The sequence below is a fragment of the Aquarana catesbeiana genome, linkage group LG03 (assembly GCF_042186555.1).
Source record: "Aquarana catesbeiana isolate 2022-GZ linkage group LG03, ASM4218655v1, whole genome shotgun sequence".
Classification (NCBI taxonomy): Eukaryota; Metazoa; Chordata; class Amphibia; order Anura; family Ranidae; genus Aquarana; species Aquarana catesbeiana.
In genome coordinates, this window is record NC_133326.1 from 577,820,662 (window position 1) to 577,843,703 (window position 23,042).

Consider the following 23,042-nt stretch of genomic DNA (forward strand, 5'->3'; position numbering starts at 1 on the left):
ATCCGTCGGAAAAAATCCTAGGATTTTGTTGTCGGAATGTCCGAACAAAGTCCGACCGTTTGTACGGGGCATTAGTCTGAAAAGATGAATGCTTTGGCTAATAGGTCCTACCCACTGCAACAATACGTGGCAGTTAGCCAAAAGCGTGCTTGAGGGTTGAAGTTTACACAAACACACAATCACTATTCCCTGAATGGACAAGGTGAGAGTGTCTCTTGTGCTCAAAAATGCTTTAAGACTACCATTTCTGGCATTCCTTTTCAAAAATGCTAGTTATCTGGCTGCCGTGCTGATCCTCTTACATCAATACACTGAGTCACTGACCACCAACACATATGTAGCTATGAACTTCTGTATAGCTACATAGGCCAGAAAGTGTGTTAGGGCTACAAATCACCCAGCCCTCTCCTCTTCTCTATAACAGAGAGGAGGTGACGGTGACACAAGCATTTACAGATAAACCAAATTGAATAGTCTTTGATTCATCCTTAATGGGCTTCTTATACCTCTCTCATGATGGAGGGATAATCTCTGCAAAAACTGCCACCAATTTACAAGACCATAAAATTATAATTAATGACAACTTCCCCCAGTGGACTAGAACACCTTCATTATAGCTTTCTGAAAGAGAATGGGGATACAAATTACTCTACTGAAATCAGACTATGGACATTAACATGTTTGCATAGTCTTAACAAACAGTAAAAGGGCTTTTAGTTAAACCATAACTGACCTCTGTAGCTGCAGGTACCATGGAGAAATTCATTTTTCCAGGATCACAACACCAAGATTTTGAAGAAATTGGGTTTCTAAAAGTAAACAGCACTTGATGTGTGTTTACATGAGTAGACTGGGAAGCTGCCAAATCCCTGCTCCCAATGGAAATTAAGGGGAGAAGCTGCTTCTGTTTTGAAATTTAAAGATTCATCTCTAAAAAATGACCTGCAGCTACAGAGGTCAGTGAGGGCTCATTAAAATAATCCTTTACTATCGGTTAAGAATATATAAATAATATACTGTTCATAGTCTGGTCACAGATGCTATTTAAGAAATAGAAGGAGAGATAGAAGAAGCAATTCAACCCACTGGTAGCCAGTCAAAACTGAAATTCATTTTTTGGGAGAATTTAACATTTATTTTACTTTTGCTTTAAATATAATTTGTAAAACTATGATTAACATTTTGCAAGTCATCTTAGTATGATCTGGTGAATAAGGATTTAAAAATAAATTGAGTGGAGATTGCCTTTAAATTTAAAATATGATGGACGGCAGATAGTTGTCCCATGCACTACATAGAATAACAATCAGGGGAAGATAGCAAACAGACAAATGCATTAGACAAAAATAACAGGTGTATTTGTCTAGCATTGCACAGGTTTGCAGACTTGTCATGAGGCTTAAATCAAAGCAACATTTTCAAATTATTTCATAGTGTAAGGCAGGACAGAAAACCCATTGGCTTCAGAAACAGCACTTGTCACCTTTCTTGTACTGTTATAACTGTAACAGCTTTTAAAGTAACCATTGAGTACAATGAGATATGTGGAAATTTTTCTCATGGTCATGGCGGATTAGTAGACACTGTCTGCAGTTTTGTAATAAACAAGCTCAAATAGAATAGATCACTCAGGGCTAAGTGGCAGGTTTTTTTAAAAGGACACCACCAAAAGAGTACCACCTTACCCACAGATATTTACTGTCATTGTGACCCCTGCTACTTGGTTATTGGAATGCTCCAATGGACAAAGTACATGGTCCCTGGGTATGGGGGGCATGTAGCTTTCTCCCTGGATGCAGTACTTGGCTCTAAGTGGCTATTCGCCAGGCCTTGTCACTGTCATGCGAAGGAGAGGAGAAGGTCATTAAGGTTGAATGAAGCCTGACATACAGCAAATGCAGATTACACAGGAATCAGGCTCAGGGTTCCTGCAAACCAAACTGAGTTGAGAGGAAGTGGGTAGATGAGATCTGTGGGTGGTGGATGAACCATAGGAAGGACCTGTCACTTTGCCCTGAATGGGTATATTAAGAGGTCTCTTTAAAGTTGTATTAAACCCAAAATATAAAAATGTAAAGTATTGCAGTTTATGATCATTAGATGTGGTGACTGCATTTGTTTTCTTTTTTCAGGCTTTTTTCCTTCTGTTTTCACCTGGTGATCTGGCCAGTAACACTCTTCTTGTATCAGAGTGCCCCACTCTGGACGATGGAGCACAGGGGGCACTGTGGACAGTCGCATTGTCAGTCTGGGGGGAGGAGAGTGTTAGATGTACTAACAGATTTGAATACGATAACTAAATTGAAGCCATACTCCAGCTCACAATCTATAAGCAATTTTTTTTTCTTTTTGGGATAAAGGTTTCACATAAATAAAACTGAACACTGTAAGCACCCTTGTCAGTGTTGAATAGGTAGTCTCATCCCTGTAACTAGTCAAGTTCCTACAACGCAAACTCGCTCATCCGTGTCTTTATGGACCTTTGTGTGCTGATGCGCAGTCATGTTGGAACAGGAAAGGGCCATCCTCAAACTGTTCCCACAAAGTTGGGGACATAAAATTGTCCAAAATGTCTTGTTATGCTGATGCCTTAAGAGTTCCCTTCACTGGAACTAAGGGGCCGAGCCCAACCCCTGAAAAACAACCCAACACCATAATCCCCCCTCCACCAAATGCTTTGGACCAGTGCACAAAGCAAGGTCCAGAAAGACATGGATGAGTGAGTTTGGGGTGGAGGAACTTGACTGGCCTGCACAGAGTCCTGACCTCAACCCAATAGAACACCTTTGGGATGAATTACTGAATTACAGTAGAGACTACGAGCCAGGCCTTCTTGTCCAAAATCTGTGCCTGACCTCACATATGCGCTTCTGGAAGAATGGTCAAACATTCCCATAGACACACTCCTAAACCTTGTGGACAGCCTTCCCAGAAGAGTTGAAGCTGTTATAGCTGCAAAGGGTGGGCCAACTCAATATTGAACCCTACGGACTAAGACTGGGATGCCATTAAAATTCATGTGCGTGTAAAGGCAGGTGCCCCAATACTTTTGACAATATAGTGTACATCTGCAAGAGAGCTTGTTCTTTTGAAAACCAACAGACCTATTGGCCAGATCACCAGATGAAGATAGAATAGAGCCTAAAAAAAGGAAACAAATGCAGTCTTTACATCTAAGAATTGATAAGCTGCAATATAATAAATGTTTGCTTTTGGGTTTAATACCGCTTTAAGTATCAATACAGGTGTCTATAAGTCCCCCCATGTCAACAAGCACAGTCTAAACTTTTTACATAAAGAAGAATGGATACTTCAAGAGCCTGCACACTGAATAAAAATTCTTATTTTTCTCTCCTACCTTGCAATCAAATTTTACCTGCATGTTTGAAATGGGCTTTAAATAAGCGCCACACAAGTCAGCAAGATAGGGAGGGAGGATCATGGGAGTGTAGAGGACAGCTGCCTATCTCTGCAACACTACATGGTTGAGTGAAGACATTCGACACGTTCTAGATTAGATCAGGCTGCAAAGGAGGCTCTTTTTGAGTTTGTCTTATTTCATATGCATACGCATTTTTTTATTGTCTTTTTTTCTTTTTTTTTTTTTAAGACAAGACAGGCAATCAGGGACCATCACCAGAAAGCAGAGTTTTTCAGAACGAAAAAAAAAAGGATTAAAAAAACATTAAAACCACAGAAAAAAAGCTTATTCTAACTTAAAACAGATTAAGGAACCAAAACAACCAAACAGAAGAAGAGGGGGGCGGACATAGGGATTCCAATGGGATTGACAATAAAGATGTAAACATGTATAAAACATTATTAATTAACTATACAAAAACAGCACAGCTTTATTTTTCTAAAGTACAACTACACTGCATTAACAATAAACAGAATGCTGCTGTGTATATTTAAATAAGCATTTAGTCTAAACACAATTCAGTGCAGTTCCCCTTTTAACAGGATCTGTTTTGGCAATTTAAGAAAAACGCACGTCAAAAAATTTTTTTATAATGTAAAACACAATTTCATGGCCATTGTAATAACAATTTGCCGGAGCAGATCTGAGAAAAGTTAGCCTCACGTGGTGAAAAGTAAATGCATACATTAATAGATAAAATTGTAAACAAATGGCTGTTTAATCGGCCTATGGACATGACACTCCACCTGTTCTTGATCTATATTGTCCACAATCCTCATCCAGAAATGGAAATGCATCATGGGAGGTAAAAACTGGTATTTTCTGACGGCTTAAAGTAGCCTGGTTTTTGGTTTGGTACATGCAAATCAAATTATGATCATTTTACACAAAACTGCAAATTTTAAAACTGGCAGATTCTGGTGAGATGGATCACCCATTAGCTTATTTTATCTGTACCAAGATCTTGGCAGTTAAAATGTATAAATACACTATATTACCAAAGGTATTGTGACACCTGCTTTACATGCACATGAACTTTAATGGCATCCCATTCTTAGTCCGTAGGGTTGAATATTGAGTTGGCCCTCCCTTTGCAGCTATAACAGCTTCGACTCTTCTGGGAAGGCTGTCCACAAGGTTTAGGAGAGTGTCTATGGCAATGTTTGGCCATTCTTCCAGAAGCACATATGTAAGGTCAGGCACTGATGTGGACGAGAAGGCCTGGCTCACAGTCTCCGCTCTAATTCATCCCAAAGGTGTTTTATTGGGTTGAAGTCAGGATTCTGTGCAGGCCAGTCAAGTTCCTCCACCTCAAACTCATTCATCCATGTTTTTATGGACCTTGCTTTGTGCAATGGTGCTCAGTGATGTCGAAACAGGAAGGGGCCATCCGCAAACTGTTCCCACAAAGTTGGGAGCATGATATTGTCTAAAATTACTTGGTATGCCAACGCCATAAGAGTTCCCTTCACTGGAACTAAGGGGCCAAGCCCAACCCCTGAAAAACAACCGCACACCATACTACACCATAGTCCCCTCTCCATCAAATGATTTGGACCAGGGCACAAAACAAGGTCCATAAAGACATGGATGAGCGAGTTTGGGGTGGAGGATCTTGACTGGCCTGCACAAAGTCCTGACCTCAACCCAATAGAACACCTTTGGGATGAATTAAAGTGGAGGGTATGAACCAGGCCTTTTTCCAAATCAGTGCCTGACCTCACAAATGCACTTCTGGAAGAATGGTCAAACATTACCATCGACACACTCCTAAACCTTCTGGACTCCCTTCCCAGAAGAGTTGAAGATGTTATAGCTGCAAAGGGTGGGCCAACTCAAAAGGTAACCCTACAGATGAAGACTGGGACGCCATTAAAGTTCATGTGCATGTAAAGGCAGGTGTCCCAATACTTTTGGTAATATAGTGTAGTTTCAATTTTTTTTTTTTTTACTTGGGAGAAAGAAGGAAAGGGTTGAAACCCAATAAAACCTAATTTTTAGTTATGTTCTGTTTCCCTTCCCAGACATGCAACAGCAAACGAGAGGAAATATGTAAATAGGAGACTTTCCCTCCCAGACTGCTGTCACAGGAACAGGTATCCCCATTGAAAGATTTACCCTGTCTTTAGACGACAATGATTATCAGGACAAATAGAGGGGGTAAATCTCTCTAGCAGTGACACAGACAGCAAAAGAAAAACCTGACAGAGGTTTTAACTCTTAAACTCTTACTTGGTATGCCAACGCTACTGTACATGAAACCAGAAAGGAATATTTTAGTTACGGGTATGCTAACACTTTAAGCACCCGCCTCTACTCACATGCTGATGCCATTTTGTATATTGTATATTTTCTTTTAATTATGCAGGGATTTGCAGGAGTGACATTCCTACTTCTGCATCAGAAAGGGTAAGACTACATAGCAGGAAGAGTCAGGCTTTACATAAAAGAAGATCTTACAGAACAAGCCTAAAAAAAAAAAAATGTAGTAGAGTATAGACCTAAAACAGAAAACAATACACATAATTACAGTATATAAAATGGGGCTTCCAATAATGATTGGCTTGATGTATATAAACAGGAGGAAAGTGGAGGTGCCCACTGCCCATATAAACCAATCACACTTTTTTCCATCCTCAAACAACACAACAAATACACTTGCAAGCTTGCATTGTTTGTTGGTTGTTTTAGTATGGTCCTTTTTTGTAAGTCAACATATCATAATGGATGCAATGAAGATTAATCCATGTAACTGAACTTACAGACCAAATGAAGTCACAGAAATAAATGTGCTGTCAGATAGACGTATGAACAACCTCCCTTTTTATAGTCTTACCTCCACTTTCCTGTTACAGCAGTTATGAATGGTTTCTAAAATAACAGTACAGTCAAACAGGCACCAGAGTTAGACCCAGCACTCTCGGCAATCATAACTCAACAGACCTGATGAGACGCACCCCTTCTCTTCCCCTGTTATACATGTCTGTGGACACTTGTAATGAGGGGTGTGGCTATTACTCAGCTCTACTAGCACATAGCACTGCAATGTGAGGGCTAAAAGGAGCCTTTTTGGTGAGATGAAAAGGTTTTCAAAGAATTTTCCTGGCGAACATCAATCACAAATTATAACATACATGGTTACAGGACTATAAAATGACAAAAAAAATATTTAAAAGTGTGAGACTTTAACTGGGCTTTAGTTCCAAACTACAGGGAAATAGTACGATTTTTGAATTACCGCATCTGTAAAACCTTTTTTTTGGAGTACAACACAGGATCTTTAGTCTTAACCACGGGTTTTATACAGCTAATTACAGATGACTGGACGCTGACAAATAAAGCTGTAAGAAAAGCTCTCATAAAACCTCTCCCACTCCCAACTAGTCTTTGTTTTGTAGCAGCAATATGGAGATCATAGGGAAACGGTGGGGATGGTATGCTGTTCTGTTCTGTACGACATGAAAAAGGGTTTTACAGGTATGTAAAACAATGCTATTTTTTGTACAGCACAGGACACAGGACCTTTAGTCTCAACCATGTCCAAAAGCAGTCAGAGCGATGAGCAACACAGCAAAAGTAAACCCATATAACAGGTCAAAAGAAGAGCTTGAAAGAACTCAGAGAGCAGACTTAAAGAGGAGTTCTGCCTGCCCCTTTAAAAATTAAAAGTCAGCAGCTACACATACTGTAGCTGCTGACTTTTAACATTAGGACACTTACCTGTCCTGGAGTCCAGCAACGTCAGCACTGCAGCCGATGTTTACATCGGCTGGTCGGGTGCTGCTGCCACCATTGCTGGTAAGGGAGCCTGGCAGTGTAGCCTTTTCGGCTTTACAGCTGGGTCCCTACTGCATTTAGTATCGCTCCATACAACCTATGGTTAAGACTAAAGAACCTGTACTGTATGCTTAAGAAATGTCATTATTTTTTTTGGCAAATGATTTGTATTTGGTACAGCCTTGTGATTTATACACCTCTGCCACACTGCATGGTCATACAGATGGCACATTTTTCCCAGAAAGCAATGAAGCTAATCCAGGAAGTAGCAAAAATATCTTCCTGGCTGTGCTGCCTGGCACAGCATGCACAACTTATGTGTGGCTGAACAAAATGCAATCCTTTGGCAGGTAAAACTTTAAACAGTCATGTAGGTCAACTGAGAATTAAGCTGATTGCTTAGAGTTTCACTTTAGTGTAGAAAATAAGAAAAGCTGAGTTAGACTTACCGGTAACTCCTTTTCTGAGAGTCTGCCAGGACAGCCATGAGACCTAGGGCTCCTCCTACCAGAACAGGAAATACGTTAACCCCCACCAGATAAAAGGGCAGTCCTCCAGGCCCCATGTCAGCATTCTCGAGAACCGTAGGACATCCCTGCAAAATATATGCATAATACACATAACTTTGAGGCAAAACGGGGTGGAAATCCGGCTGTCCTGGAAGACTCTCAGAAAAGGAGTTACCGGTACGTCTAACTCAGCATATCTCTAAGCGTCTTCCAGGACAGCCATGAGACGATGAGCCAGAACTTACCAGTCTAGGGAGAGACAACTGCCTGAAGGACTTTACGACCAAACGCCTGATCCTGAGCAGATAGGAGATCCAGGCAATAATGTTTAATGAAGATCGAAAAACTGGTCCATGTGGCAGTCCTGCAAATTTGTTCCGGTGAGGCTCCAGCCCCCTCAGCCCAAGACGCAGACAAGGCCTTTGTTGAGTGCGCAATAACAAAAGGCAGAGGAACTTGCCTAATTTTGTAAGTTTCAGAAATAGCTTGCTTTATCCATCAAGCCAAAGTGGCTTTAGATGTACTCTTTCCCTTGTGTGCTCCTGAAAAGAGGACAAACAAGGCGTCTGTTTTTCTAAAGGTCTTGGTGACCTCAAGGTAGATAAGAAGAATTCTTCTTGTCTAAAAAACTACATTTTCTTTCTTGGTCGCCCTTTGGCGAACTACAAAAGGTTGGCAGTACAATGTCCTGGGATCTGTGGAATGTACTGGCCACTTTAGGCAGAAATCCTGGATCAATTTTCAAAACAACCCGATCCTCAAAAATTGTGAGGAAAGGCTCCCTCACTGAAAGGGCCTGTAACTCACTTACCCTATGAGCTGAGATAATTGCCACAAGAAAAACTGTTTTTAAGGTAAGTAACCTAACTGAAATATCCTCTAGGGGCTCAAAAGGGAATTCTACCAGAGTTTGAAGCACCAGGGACAGGTCCCAGGTTGGACAACTTCTAACTACTACTGGCCTGGACCTAGAAATTGATTTAAAGAATCTAGCTAGAGTGGGATTTTCCAAGAGAGAAAATTGGAGAAAAACACTGATAGCTGCCGCCTGTACCTTTAAAGCACTAATTGAAAGACCTTTGTCGACACCCTCTTGAAAAAAATTCCTAAACTGAAGGAACATCATGAGTTAATTTTTGATTTTCAGATAACCATGCATTAAATTTCTTCCAGACCTTGGAGTATGGAGCTCTAGTGACTGGTTTTCTGCAATTTAGCAGGGTCTTGACTACTTTGTCAGAGAACCCCTGGGCGCTTAGTATCTTTTCTTCAGATACCAGGCCGTCAAGCTTAAGGGAACCACCTGTGGGTGCGACACTAGACCATACGATAATAAGTCTTGTCTCTTCGGAAGACTCAGTGGAGGCTCTGAGACCAGAGTCTGCAACAGGGAAAACCATGGCCTCTTGGGCCAAAAAGGGGCTATTGGGACAAGATCAGTTTCTTCCAGAAGAAACTTCCAGAGGACTTCCGGAATTAGCCTGATTGGCGGGAAGGCGTAACAGAGGCCGAATGGCCATGGATTCACCAGAGCATTGATCCCCAATGATTGATCCGCTGGGTTCAAAGAAAAGAACTTCTCTGTCTTGCAATTCTTCTGATCTGCGAACAGGTCCGCTTTGGGACATCCCCATCTGTCGGTTAGACCCGCAAAGATTTCAGGACCAATTGTCTCGACATACCCGGTAGCGGCTGAAATAATCTGCCAGACAGTTTTGTGTCCCCTTCAGGTGCACTGCTGTAATTGAGGCTAAATTCCCTTCTGCCCATGATAAAATCTCCTGGGTGATAGATTGAAGTGTCCGACTCCTCGTACCTCCCTGTTTGTTGAGGTACACAACAGTAGCGATATTGTCGGATAGAATCTGGAGATTGTGACCCCTGATTTCTGTCTAAAATGCCTGCAAGGCTCTCTGAACTGCTAGAAGCTCTCTCTGATTTGATGAAGCTTCCCTTGAGGACCATTCTCATTGTGTTGCTGAGATGGGCTTCCCATCCCCAGGAACTCGCATCCATTGTGATCCTCTGGGATATCGGAATGGACCATGGTAGACCATGGTTAGGTGGAGGTGCGTCCTTCACCACCACAAGCTTCTTTTTACCCTGGAGGGTAACAAGACCCTTGATTCCAGGGAACTTGCGTCTCTGTCCCAGTTCCTTAGCAGAATCAGCTGTAATGGGCATTGATGAAATCTTGCCTATTGCACTGCAGGAAACCAAGAGGTCATCAGACCCACTGCTTTTGAAACTTCCCTCACTTCCCTTTTGTCTGTGTTGCAACCCGCCCTTTCACACAGGCAACTGGCCGTTCAACACAGCAAACCTGCCCTGCAACACAGACAAAACCATTCCACCAGCACACTATAAAGCTGCCCCGCAACAGCGAGGCACAATGTGAGAACTACGGTTTCCCCCCGCTGTTTGTATAAGCTTCAATTGTGGCTGTGAAATGGGATCTCTCGTCAAGAGATGCCTCCTACGATGTGAGCTTGTGCCCTGGTCACGTCACTTCAGCTAATTGGCAAATCAGCCGAAGTGTGGCTCCGTCCTGCTCATGCACGGGCACTATTCGACAGGGGGGCACTTCTCCACAGAACACCGGAATTAAGGAAGACTTCTGTTTATTAACCAGCCTAGAGATTGAAGGAAGTCCTGTACGGTCTGGAGATCCGCTAATAACTTTTGGCATGACTCCGCCACCACTAGGGGGTCACCCATGTAAGGGAAAATAGTTATCGCCTTTAACCTTAACGGAGCCAACACCTCCCCCAACACCTTCGGAGGGGAGGGCTTGAAATTAAAAGTGCCGAATCTCTGTTCCCATCTTGACTGCTAATCTCAAGAATCTTTGGAAGGCTGGATGAATAGGGATGTGTAGACAGGCATCCCTCAAATCCAAAGTGGCCATGAAGCAGTTTGGGTAAAGCAGGTTTTTGATTGAAAAAACCGTCTCCATACGAAAGTGCTTGTACCTGATCGAACGGTTCAGAGACCGGAGGTTCAGGATAAACTGATATTTTTCTGACAACAAATATATGGGAGAAAAAACCCCTGGCCCTGATCCAACCGGGGAACCAGGATCAAGACTTTTTGATCTATCAAGTCTCCAATTTGGAGACCCAGGGCCCTCGCTTTGACCTGATCTTGGGGAGGAAAGGTGACCAATAATCGCTCTGGTGGCTGGCAAGAAAATTTCAGCCTGTACCCATTGGTCACTAGGTCCAGGATGAATGGACTTGAGGTGACTGCTGCCCACTGTGGGAGAAAAGCCCTCAATCTTCCTCCCACTAAAAGACACGCGTCACCGTTGCTTGGCGGGTTGCTGAGGAGGGTTAAACAAGATGTCCCCTCTACCTCTGCCCTTGTGCCCTGTCCAATGCTTTTTGGGCCTATTGTCCCTTTTTCTAGGACCTTGCTGCCTACTTTGACCACGAAAAAACTTTCTGGCTGTCGGGTTTTTCTTATTCTCTGGAAAGGCCTTTTTTCTATCGGCCGTGCGTTTTAGCGCCTCTTGCAGACCTGGGGCAAAAAGATGATTGCTTGTTAAGGGAAGACCACATAGGCGTAACTTTGAGGCAGTGTCGCCTGACCAGGTTTTAAGCCATAGGCTTCTTCTGGCCGAATTCACTAAGGCCAAGGTCCTAGCTGTCATTCTTACTGACTCTGCTGAAGAATCGGCAAAAAACCCCACTGCACGAAAGAGGAGAGGGAAAAATACCTTCTTCTGGAGAAGAATGGGTAAATCCGGCTTCAGCCTCAGAGTCTTCACTCTTCGCCCTCTCCTGTGGAGCACTAGGACCGGCTGAAGTCCTAACAGGAGATGGACCCTCTGAGGGAACTTGAATCTTATCAATCAGAGTTTTAAACGAGCTAAACTTAGATGCAAGCTCATCTCTAACAGAAGTCAGCATTTTCTGACAGGAGACTACCGGGTCATCCTTAACTAGGCTGTCTATACAGGTGCGGCAAACTGCTTTGCTCCATGAGGAGCTCAATTTGTTTCCGCAAACCGCACATTTCCTTCTTGGTGGCTCCACTTGGGCCTTGTCCCGAGTCTTGGCCTGCAAGAGAACAAATGACCCCTATGAATTTTATGTCACATACACTCCATAACACCCCGTGCAGGAGGAAAGGAAAAATGTGCCCCCATCACCTAGTCCCTACTTGTTACAAGGGGGAAAACACTCACAGGAAATGCAAGTAAAACATACTTCAGGCTTACCTGTGAGGTGCCGGTGTTAGGGCCTACTTCCACTGCCTGTGCAGGTATTGCAGAGGAGTCCATCCTGCCCCTGTAGTGGTCTGCAGCCTCTGCCGGGTTTCACTTTTTTAAACACCAGCCTCCCAGTTCGCACCGTTTTAGAGAAAGGAGCTAGTGTCTCCAGCGCCCGCTGATGTCACACGCCCCGGAAGTGACCCCACCGGGTACTTCCTGTGGGCCAGCTTGGAAAACATAAGTTCCGCCCCTCCATGCACACAGCTTCCCCTCTTCCACTGCACACTCCAGCCATGCTGTTTAGCAGGGAAAACAAGCCGACTGCCACCATGCGGCTTGCAGACCAGAGCTCAGGACGTACACTGCGGTGCTGGCATTCCCCATGCACTGAGAAGCAGGGACAGCAGCCGCTCTGGGTCCTAAGAAGGTAGAAATACCACCCCAAATCGCCACAGGAACCACGCCCATGAGACCTAGGGGAACCATTAGAGAAAATGTTTGAATTAAGTTTAATATGTTCCATTGGCAGATAGACAAGGGTTTTCTACTCTTAAAGAAATGGGGCTACCTGCTTCCCTCCTTCAATGTAACATTAAGCCCCACTAGAAAAAATATTGGGACCCACATCCCTTTGTTGTTTAGGATGCCTCATAATATGGAACCTCTCTCTTAATATGCATTTGTTCAGTATAATAAGGGCAGCTATGCTCAGCAGCCAATCTCATTTTAGTTAAATTTAGATCATGCAAAGTGCATTCTGAATGACTGATTGCTCTGATATACTGTGCGTGTATGGTATTCTGCCTTTTAGATTCATCTTTCACTTATGTAACAGTAAAAATTAAATTAGGTTGACTGCTTTGTGTTACTGTACTTTGCATTGTCTGTGTGAGCCCAGAAAATAAATAATATATCTCAAAGGACCATGCCATGTTTGCTTATAGCCCTTTCTTTAGAAGATTGTATGAAAAAAAAGCTGCCTTCGATAATACAGTGTTACCACAATAACAATTGTTACATTTTTACTTCCCTCTTACAATGGCGTATGGAAAATAAAAATGATAAACTTGACAACACATACTTTTAAAAGCAGTCATTGCCCAAGACACACTGATAAATAAGACAACTAAGGCACATGTGACTGCCGTGGGAGCGACATGACTACCACCAAAACTGTAACAAGAGTTAATGTCCTTGCTGTCATTAATCAAAAAATTACATTTCCACTGCCTGGTTGTATTACAGTGTTTATATATGGATTCCTTTAGGCCGAGGTCAGCCTCTAAATGCTGTCCTCAGAGTCACAGGAGAAGCAGTCTGATCTATCAAGTCATTAGAGACCTGAAAGGAATTACATAGAGAGAGAAAACATTTTACTGACTTTATGCATAAATTAAATCTGGAGAATCTAAAAAGGGCTCCATTTGGGGTATAATATGGCAAGAAGCAATACCTAGCAGTTATTTGCTGCTATTTGGGGGAACAGATCATCACTTTCTTCTGTGATGATTTTTCAGTGAGCTACTGTTGTCACCAGCCTCGGTTCCATATACAGTATACTGGCAATGCTGTTGAGGGTCCACTACTAGAGGGACCACAAGACTTTCCCTGCAGTCTAACTACACCTATTTAGGGTGTAACATATTGGGACGCTTGTTCAGTGAGATCACAATCATGTAAAGCCTGGTGCCTGTGCAGTTGTTGGCTTTGTTCTCAAAGGTCTGACACATATGAGCCCCCCGCAGCCTCTCACGTTGTGACTGATCACTGGAAGGGAGAGGAGACTGAAGAAATATGTCCTTGTGACTGCAACAGGCAAAGTCACTAGAGTGGAGCTCAAGTACAGCCTTGCAAAATTGTTGAAAGGGCCACTGAAAGTTAAAAACTATTACAGGAAAAATCAAGATTTTGATTTACATACAAATTCTTCTGAATCCACTGATCATCTTAATGAGCAGTTTCGCTACAGTTCGCCTCAGAGCAGAGATATCTTACTATAATTTTGCAACAAAAAAACCAAAGCCCATCCCTGTTGATATACCATACTTCCCCTCATTTCACCACTTCTCAGAACTTATGCTTCTCTCACGCCAGCTTGGTGTTCTGCAATCGTGAGTCTGCAGTCCGTTAATGAGCTGCGTTCTGGGAAGTGGTACAGCTGTGTGTTTATTGGACCTCTAATTACTATGGAATCTGTACAGTAGTACAGCTCGTTATAATGTTATAATCAGGAGCGGTAAGCTGCAGACAATTGAATTACAGTGTAGCACTGTCATTAACACGTTGACTGAAACTTGGGCCAGTGTCAAACGTACAAATAAATAACTTGCTGAAATGGAATGTGGAAAATTTTTAGTTAATCCCCAATATGTTTATAAAATATCTTGGAAAGAATAATTAATTGTGCTGCCAACAGCAACCTGGCCTTAGCAACCAACCTGCATTGAAAAAAAGACAGCAGCAGTCAGACAGGTTGCCATAGGCAACACACACATTCCTTTTCTTCATCATAAAAAAGACCCCTGTAATTCAGTTAGCTTTAAAATATGTTCCTCAAAGGGTTAGTTCACCTTTACAGAAAAAATGTCAGGTTGAACTAATACCGGACACCCTTGCCACTCCCTAGCCCCCGCTATAGCTACCTCTGGGGTTGCCAAACTGTCCGCACACCCTGCAGCTGCTCCAGCGGTATAGGGAACTGAAATCCCTGCTCTTCTCCTTCAGCACTTCTGGAATGATGCAGATTGATTTTGTTTGGTCAGTGCCATCACTGTGAAGTGGGAGAAAGGCAGGGAATTCAAATCCCTGGACCGCTGGACCAGCTGCAGGGGTGCGGACAGCTTGAGAACCCTGGAGGCAAGTATAGTGAGGACTTGGGGGGGTTGAGGAGGGTGTCTGGTGTTCGTTCTCCTTTACATTTTGTCTGTATAGATGAAGTAACTATTATTTCTATCAAACATAACTTCAATTGAAAAAAAAAATATTATTCTCACCTTGGCTGCAGGGGGGGAGTTGAACCTGGGGCATACAACCGGCCATAGAAGTGGAATGGATGTTTGCCCCTGTATTCATGTACAACCTAATTTCCCAAATGCAACACTTTTGCTTTTGGTAAAATACATCGTACATGCACGTGTGGTTAAATTCCAAAGCATTGTCATTTACATGCAAGCAGGGACGAACAACCATTCAATTCTATGACTGGCTGCAACTCTTCACCTGTTGCTCCCTTGCCACAGGAAAATTATGTGTTTTTTTACACTAGGCATATTTTACGCCTATTTACGTCCCTGTGCATGTAGTCTAAAGGTCAATCTGCCCCAAACTGTAATTGCAGTAATAAGCAATGGGTGGTAGGCAGAATCACAAGCTGGTTCCCTAAAGCCCGTTGAAGTCTCTTAGCTTTTTACTTTATAGTCCTGTAAATGCTGTATGTTACTATCTATAACTGATTTTGGATAGGACAGGTTTTAAAATACAGTGGAAATACTTCTATCTGCTCTCAAACTACAGAACTCTGAGCTGGCAGAACTGAGAAACAGCCTCAGTACAAGTGTGGACACATAGTCTTGCATTGCATAAAAGGGTCTCTCTGGTGCCTAAAGGACTGAACAGTCACACAGGCACCCTGCATAGCTCCTGTAACAGGAAAGTGGAGAGAAGCTATAAACATGAAGGTTGATCTCACTGCCATAGCTAATGGCTCTGTTCCAGTTAGTCGTGGAATTGGAGGTGTTACCACCTTCACTGGGTCTATTCTACTCCTGCTGTTGCATTTTCCTTAATAAAAAATACTTTATAATCGTAGAAGAAGAGTGGGACTTCTTTGGCAAGGCCATAGTAGGTAGCTCAGAGATCTCACGATTACCGTCCCTGTGAGCTGAAAGGAAGAATTAGGTGGTTAAGTCTCCAACATTTGAAAACGAAAACAGAGCTGGCGTATGGACTGACCATTTAAACCCTTCCTGGTGGCCTTTAAGTGTCTCACAATGGTGAAAGGCAGGACAAACTTCCCGATCACATAATCATTGTGACTTGCTGTAGCATGGGGTTGATAAGGCCCAGCCTTTTTGCTGTCGCACATATGTGTTACGTTGTCGGCAACAGGTTAATAGGAGTAATATCCAATACAGAGTATTTCCAAATGACAACAGTTTAGAATCTAGTACAGCCCTTTCTCAAGTCACAGATAGTCAACAGCACATAATAACACACTAACAAAGGTAAAGTATAAAATAATTTCACTGAGGAAGTAGTTCAGGTTATTAATGCATAGTTTTACCTACGAGAAATTCTTTACGGGACTTTCATATTTTGAAAGTTTCTCCGTATTTTTTTTATTGTATTAATAATTATATAGAATTATAGATTAGCCTCTAGCTCTGCATTGTTACTCAATCTCCATCTACCTAAACAACTGTTCAGATATCAGCCACAGAGGAAGGCATTGTTTTTAGTCACTTGGCCGACTAACGCGGTCTCTCACATCTCCAATGTCATGAGGTGGGATGGTTTTCAATGCTTTCTAAATGACACTCTATACAGCATAACACAAGCCCAACAATCATGAGGACCCTGAGCTCAGAAGGTGTGTCCATGATAGCCTAGGCTTACAAGAAGGGGTAGAATTATGTTAGGTGTCAGGTATGTAGTGCATTTACAGTTTTGTTTTACCCCACATACAACAGGGCATAAATAATTCAGTTGTTAACACAAAGCTAAGTTGGGTTTTAAAGTGTACCTGTAGTTTTGGGAAATTTCTTGTGCGCATTCTTTGAAAAAGCCTATTTACTCCTATGTAGAGGCCAGTATCTCCATAGGAAAAAATGTGACTTTTTCAAGGCACACACAGAAGTAACAGCTGCCCAGCCATGTTCCTGAATTTAGGTCCAATAAGGGCTGCTAAAGTCTGACTTAAGATCGACTGTCATGGACTGATGCATCTCATCATCACACTGTTAATATAACAAAACCAAGAAAAGAGAGAGATAATATCCCACCAAGTTTTTACTCCATTGTCCAGCAACTGTGAAGATATAAGATATCTTTGACAATTTTTTGAGTAGTACGGTCTGCCCTACTTACACGTGTGCTTCTTCCAAGGTGTAAATACACACATGCAAGTTAACAGCAAAAAAAAACCCATATATATATATATATATATATATATATATATATATATATATATATATATATATATATATATATATATATATATATATATATATATATATATATATATATATATATATATATATCAATCAATTATTTTTGCAAACACAACCTTCACATCTGTCCTTATCATACAACAAAGGTAATTTGGTATTAATAACACGATACTGCACAAGTGCAAACTGATTCTGTTGAATGAGGGCGAGAAGTGAACTTACCAATGCAGGTTCTGCCATCGGAGTGAAGAGCGTATTTCTGGTGGCAACCACACACGGGGCCTGTTTCTGTGTCATCGCAGGTGTGCTGACAGCCTCCATTTCCATAGTTACAAGTTACTACATAGGCCCAGAAAAATACATATGCAAATATAAACAGAAATGTTCATTAAAAAAAAATACTACAAAATCAGCCTTGTACTATAACGCTTCGTTTGAGCACATGACAAACTGCTCCATTGCATTTCCAGGCAACGTGCTCCATGTTTGCTTTGCTTAAGGACATTAAGACATTTTAAAGGGAGGAAAAGTTAGTACCTTCACATAAGGCAATAAAGTATAACAGAAAGCTATCCTGGCAGATGACGGTATTGGTAAAATAGAGATAACAGACCTCAGGCTGTAGGGTACTACTTTTGTATAAGGAAAAAACACATGGTGGGAGTGCTATTCAAAATTAAAAGGGTCGCTCCACTGAAAACTGATATTTCAGAGATTGGTAGATGCTGGAAAGAGTATAGCAGAACTAAAGTCTTTATTCAGAAAATTGCTAGAAGTAGAGTTTATTGCAGAATTGACTCTAATTTCTCCATTAAAAGCTCCTGCTAGCATTATTCCTCCATTTGTACACTAAGCCACACACGTGCTGCTCAGTGTAGAATCTCAGCATGCCATGGATCTCAGGAGAACACTCCCTTGAAGAAATGACTATTGCCCACAGCCAGTTACTGGGGGTAGAAGGGATGTGGAATTGCAGAAGGAGAACACATTAGGAGATGCAGTGCCTTGAGAAAGTATTCATACCCCTTAGTGAACAAATCTAATTTTCCTTCCACTTCACAATTATGTGTTAATTTGTGTTGGTCGATCACATAAAATCCCAATAAAATACATTTACGTTTTTGGTTGTAACATGACAAAATTTGGAAAATTTCAAGGGATATGAATACTTTTTCAAGGCACTGTAGGTATGCCATAGTGTCCAATTATGCTGACCGTGGAGTCCAGAAAACATTAGTTGAGATCTATTTGTGAGTTCCTGGTTCCACACAGCTGCTGTGCCCATTATGAGGAGTTTCCACTATCCCCGCACTGAGTTTCTGGGACTGCACATCTGAGGTGTCCATTATGATAAGCTCCCGCACTCCCCGCATCAAGTTCTTGGGTCTGCACACCTACTGTTTCCACCATTGATGTACTGAGTTTGTGGGTCTGCACATCTGCTGTGCACATTATAAGTGGGAGTACCCATCATCCCTGTGCTGAATTCCTGTTATGGTCATTATGAATGGTTCCAACCATCCCTGTGCAGTGTCTCTGGTATTTGCACGCCTGCTGTATCCATTATGAGGAGTTCCCACTAACCCCATGTTGAATTCCTGGGTCTGCACACCTGCTGTGCCCACTAAGAGGGATTCCCACTATTTCTGGGCCTGCACACTTATGGTGCCCATAATGAGGAGTTCCCACGATCCCTCTGCCGAGTACCTGGGTCTGCACACCTGCTGTGCCCATTTTAAAGCGTTCCAACCATCCCTGTGTTGAGTTTCTGGGTCTGTACACCTGCTGTATCCAATAGGATAGGGCTCCCATCATCTCTGCTGGATTGTTAATTTGTATTATGCTATGGAGAATGTAACAGAAGGCGCTAGACAACACATAGACAGATGGGAACACCCACAACTTTCAGGTGGACAGGAATTATGGCAGGGAGATCTCAGAATCCAGAGGCTGACTCCCTTCTACTAATACCTAAAATACTATTTTGATTCAATGACCCTTCAACTTCCCTTCTGAACATAAAATACACCTGGATTTAAAAATAGGATAGGAAATACTTGATCTCATATATGGTTTCTTGAGTGTTTTTTGTGTTTTACAGTGTAACGTTTTTTTTTAAAAAAAGGACAAACCTTATTAAAGTGATTTTAAATCCTCATCACTTACTGAATATGCCATTTCTTTATCTTTTAATCTTTGCCTATATTCCTGATTAAGCTGGTGCCATGACACGTGCCCCGGGTTTCCTTTTCCAGGGTGGCTCCTTTCTCTTGCAGCATCCTATTGAGACACCCTTGCATGCAGTGACTAAAGTTGGGTCTCCTAGGTTGGCAAGGCATTCCCTTCCTTCTCTCCCATCAGAAATTCAGGGAAGCAGAACTGAGATCAGGAGCCAGCAGCATTGAAAAGTTGTAAACTGCAAATGCCAGGGAATGAATTTTAACAGTTTTCTGTAAAATTTTCTTGTTCTAAATTTGTAAAAAATGCAAAAGGGTTAATACTATAACTTTCAGGAGGGGTGTCCTCTCCTTCCTGTACCAAATAACTGTGCCATCAGTGTTAATGCCACTGATGAACAAACTGTACTGCAAACTATAAAAACAATAAATGGAGAATGGGTACATTGATTCTTGTTAACTGTGCACTAACTGACGTTGGTGTCAGAAGATAGTGCCTGATACTGAAGATCAGATAGTTCTTGCAGCATTATCTACAGAAAAGCATCATTACTCCTAATTGGCTTTGCTTCTGACAATTTTATTAGCACATAAGAAATGGGTGTTTATATCAAAGTAAATCACTGTTAGAGCCAGCATTGATCTTGACCTGCCATATCACAAAGTGGCCGCCAGAGGTGAAAACACTCCCGTGTATTATGCAATTTGGCCTAATATACTACTAGTATGCCTAATCCCAAAGATCACTTGATGCCCAGAAGGAACACATACTAAGTAGTCCTCATTTGGCAGTCATGTACAAATTAAATATATTTAATTAGATCTTCCTTCTCTATGCAAGAGTAGAACTCCGGCAAAGGCAAACTCTCTTACCATTACCAATTGCAAAACTGTTGAGATCTTTCAGTATCCAATTTCTATCTATCTAGAAGCTAAAAGATTCTTTAAATGACACTGTTACCATAATAAGGGTGCCTAGAAACCTGTACCTGTAATAGAAGAGAGTAAATACCTCTACTAGCGCCTACACCACAGAACACTTAGCTATTCCAGGGAAATCACCCCCCCAAACTTCCAGGGCTGTTGATCTCTGGTGCCCTGTAGCTCTCACTGGTTCCTTCTGCTGACCTTCACATCAAACAGGACTTTAAAATAAGCCCTCACTGACTTTATAGCTGCAAGCACTGTGGAGCAATTTATCCTTTAAGACCCAATTGGGTTACCCCACGGATTCTCTTGTAAGGATGAATTGCTCTCCAGTTTCTACATCTACAGGTATGAATAAGGGCTTATTTTAAAGCCTATTTATGGCTTGTCGAGAACATTTAGGATGAGTTCACAAATTAAGTCAACTAAAGCTTATCAAAGGGAAATGATTTACAGCAGCCAAACATATACTTTGTTTTAGTTGGCACTACCTACACATATGTGCGGGTCAGGGTACATTTATTGAACTTAATTTGTATATCAGTGGATGCTTTTTTTTCTGTTTAAACAAAAATATTGCCTAAGCTAATGCATGTTCCTTGATATCAAAGGCTAAGGATATCTAAGGTAAGATCAGTAATTATTACACACCCGGGGCTTAGTGCATACCTGTCATAGCAAATCTGGATCAGTATTTTAGATATGAAGTCTAAATACAAATGCAGGTCATTAAGATGAATGGGGAGAGGTTGAAACCAGAAAAGTGGCATGCTAAGGATATCTCACTAGTGTAAAACACTGTTAGGAGAAATAAAGATATGTCTTAATTTTGTTTATTACAACTATTTGGTATGGGCTTTTAAGTTAAACCAGCCTGAAATGTTAATGATTACTGCAAATCCCTTACTAATGAAATGTACTACTTATTTAGACTTTATTTATATTGTGTTCCAAGGTGAACTCCCATCAAGTCAATTAGTAAAGAAGCTAGTAGAATCTTTTACTGTTGTGTCCTATAATTATTTAAAAAGGCATTTTTTCATGTTAAAGGATAAGTTCACCTTTTGAAAAAAAAAAAGAAATATCCATTTTTTGTTGTAGGAGCCTGTAAAGCATTGCGTGGTAGTTTATTGAGCACTACAAACCGACAGCTTCTAAGGCTGCCAGAACTTGTAGTTTTCCATTCACAGAACATTATGAATGAGTGACGAGGCCGGGCAGAGCCTCAAAGCGGGGGAGCGGGGGCTGGTCCTTTCATAACATGTTACATCCTGAATATGGGTGTAACATGTTACGAAAGGTGAATTTATAGTGCATACACACCAAGTAATAAAAAAGTGTAACACTTTTATGTATTTACTACCTCTCTCAGAGATCACAGTACTCTCTATGACAATGCATTTATCTAGTTTTCTCATCAGAAATACCACACCATCTTTATTCGGGCATCACCAGGGTCACCACCTCATTTAAGGAATGAGATGCTGGTTCAGACATGCAAAGAAACGTCACCAACACACCAAGGATTTCTCAAACGTTTTGGAGCCACACACGGGGTCCCTTCATCAGGCTGGTTACACTTGCCTGACGAAGAGGCCATGCGTGGCTCTGAAACATTGCCTTTGTATGTAATTTGTGTCGATGGTTCCCAGCATGTGGTCACTGCAGCACCCATCAATACTAAACAGCCATTTTAGGAATGTGTGCATTGGGAATATTGCGACTGGACTTGGGGGTTCAGAGATGGCACAGTCATGTGAATCGTGGTGTCTGTTCTGGCTGTATTCATATCTGTCTGGCACAGATCAGCTCCTGCTGCAACCTCGCACCTTGTGACTTGGTACAAAGTTACAAAGTTGCCATCTGATCACTGGGAGGAGAGAAGACTGTGTAAATGCTTCTTCATATTTGCAGAAGACTGATAACATCTCAGCCTAGGAAATGTCACCTGACCTAGCCAACTGTTCTATCAAGCACTCCGACAGTGTGCTATACTGTAACCACAAGGCAGCAGAGCAAGAATCCATGTAAGCAACCACTGAACTCAGATCCCACCTGACTGGGAGTTGTCCAGAAGAAATAAGAAGGCACCCAGGATCCATCAAAAACTGAAACATCAGGATCCTTAAGAGTTACTTTTAATATCAGGTAATTCTACTTATGGCTAATGATACAGGTGGATAAGCAGCACAGGAGAAGAGGTCTGAGGAGGACAATTCATGGCACCCTAATTATATAACCATATGACATTTCTGACATGACTCTAGTTACGTCATTGGAGTCACTCTGACTGTATCATAACCATAACAGTATAAAGTGATGCGATTGAGTTTATGTTTCTACAGAACAAAGCTTTTAACACTAGAAAGCAAGAAAACGTTTGTAGTGATCCTCAAAAAAATCATTAATTATTTGAAGATTAGCAAGTCTCACTACCAGTCATTCTTGGCAGCAGTTTATTGAGGACTACCCACACATTCAGGTTTAATGAAAAAAATGTGCAACTACCTACATGTACAGTCCCTCTGGTTCTTTGCAATTTCAAAGCCCGGACGACACTCGCAAGCTACTCCCACTTTTGGTGTCTCTCGGCAGATGTGAGCACAGCCATGGTCTTTGTTCATGCAGTTCATGCCTTCTGTAAAGAAACAAAAGAAACATCAAGGGGAAGAACATCAATCAACTTATGTCTCTTATATTTTCATCTAAAGAGAAACTGAATTCTGGAAGCTGTGCTAAAAAAGGAAGACAAACGGCAAAGGACTAGTCACCAGTATTGCCTGCGATTTCCCTGCAGCTGATCCTTTTTCCATTATTGACTTACCATGCCTCGTTCTGAACTGTGCT

At 41.8% G+C, this 23,042-nt stretch overlaps 1 protein-coding gene across 4 annotated transcripts in view; it reads right to left on the reverse strand.

Annotated features, from left to right (window-relative positions):
* Positions 1-23,042, reverse strand: part of SCUBE1 (signal peptide, CUB domain and EGF like domain containing 1) — a 461,934-nt gene that overhangs the window by 169,766 nt on the left and 269,126 nt on the right. For 2 of the 4 annotated variants that reach the window (XM_073621953.1, XM_073621951.1), the window contains exons 5-6: positions 22,708-22,830; positions 17,314-17,430 (exon numbers count right to left, since the gene is read on the reverse strand). In XM_073621953.1, the coding sequence (XP_073478054.1) occupies positions 17,314-17,430; positions 22,708-22,830 (240 nt within the window). Of the gene's footprint in view, positions 1-17,313; positions 17,431-22,707; positions 22,834-23,042 lie in introns of all 4 variants that reach the window. The other 2 variants (XM_073621952.1, XM_073621949.1) reach the window with 1 other exon arrangement.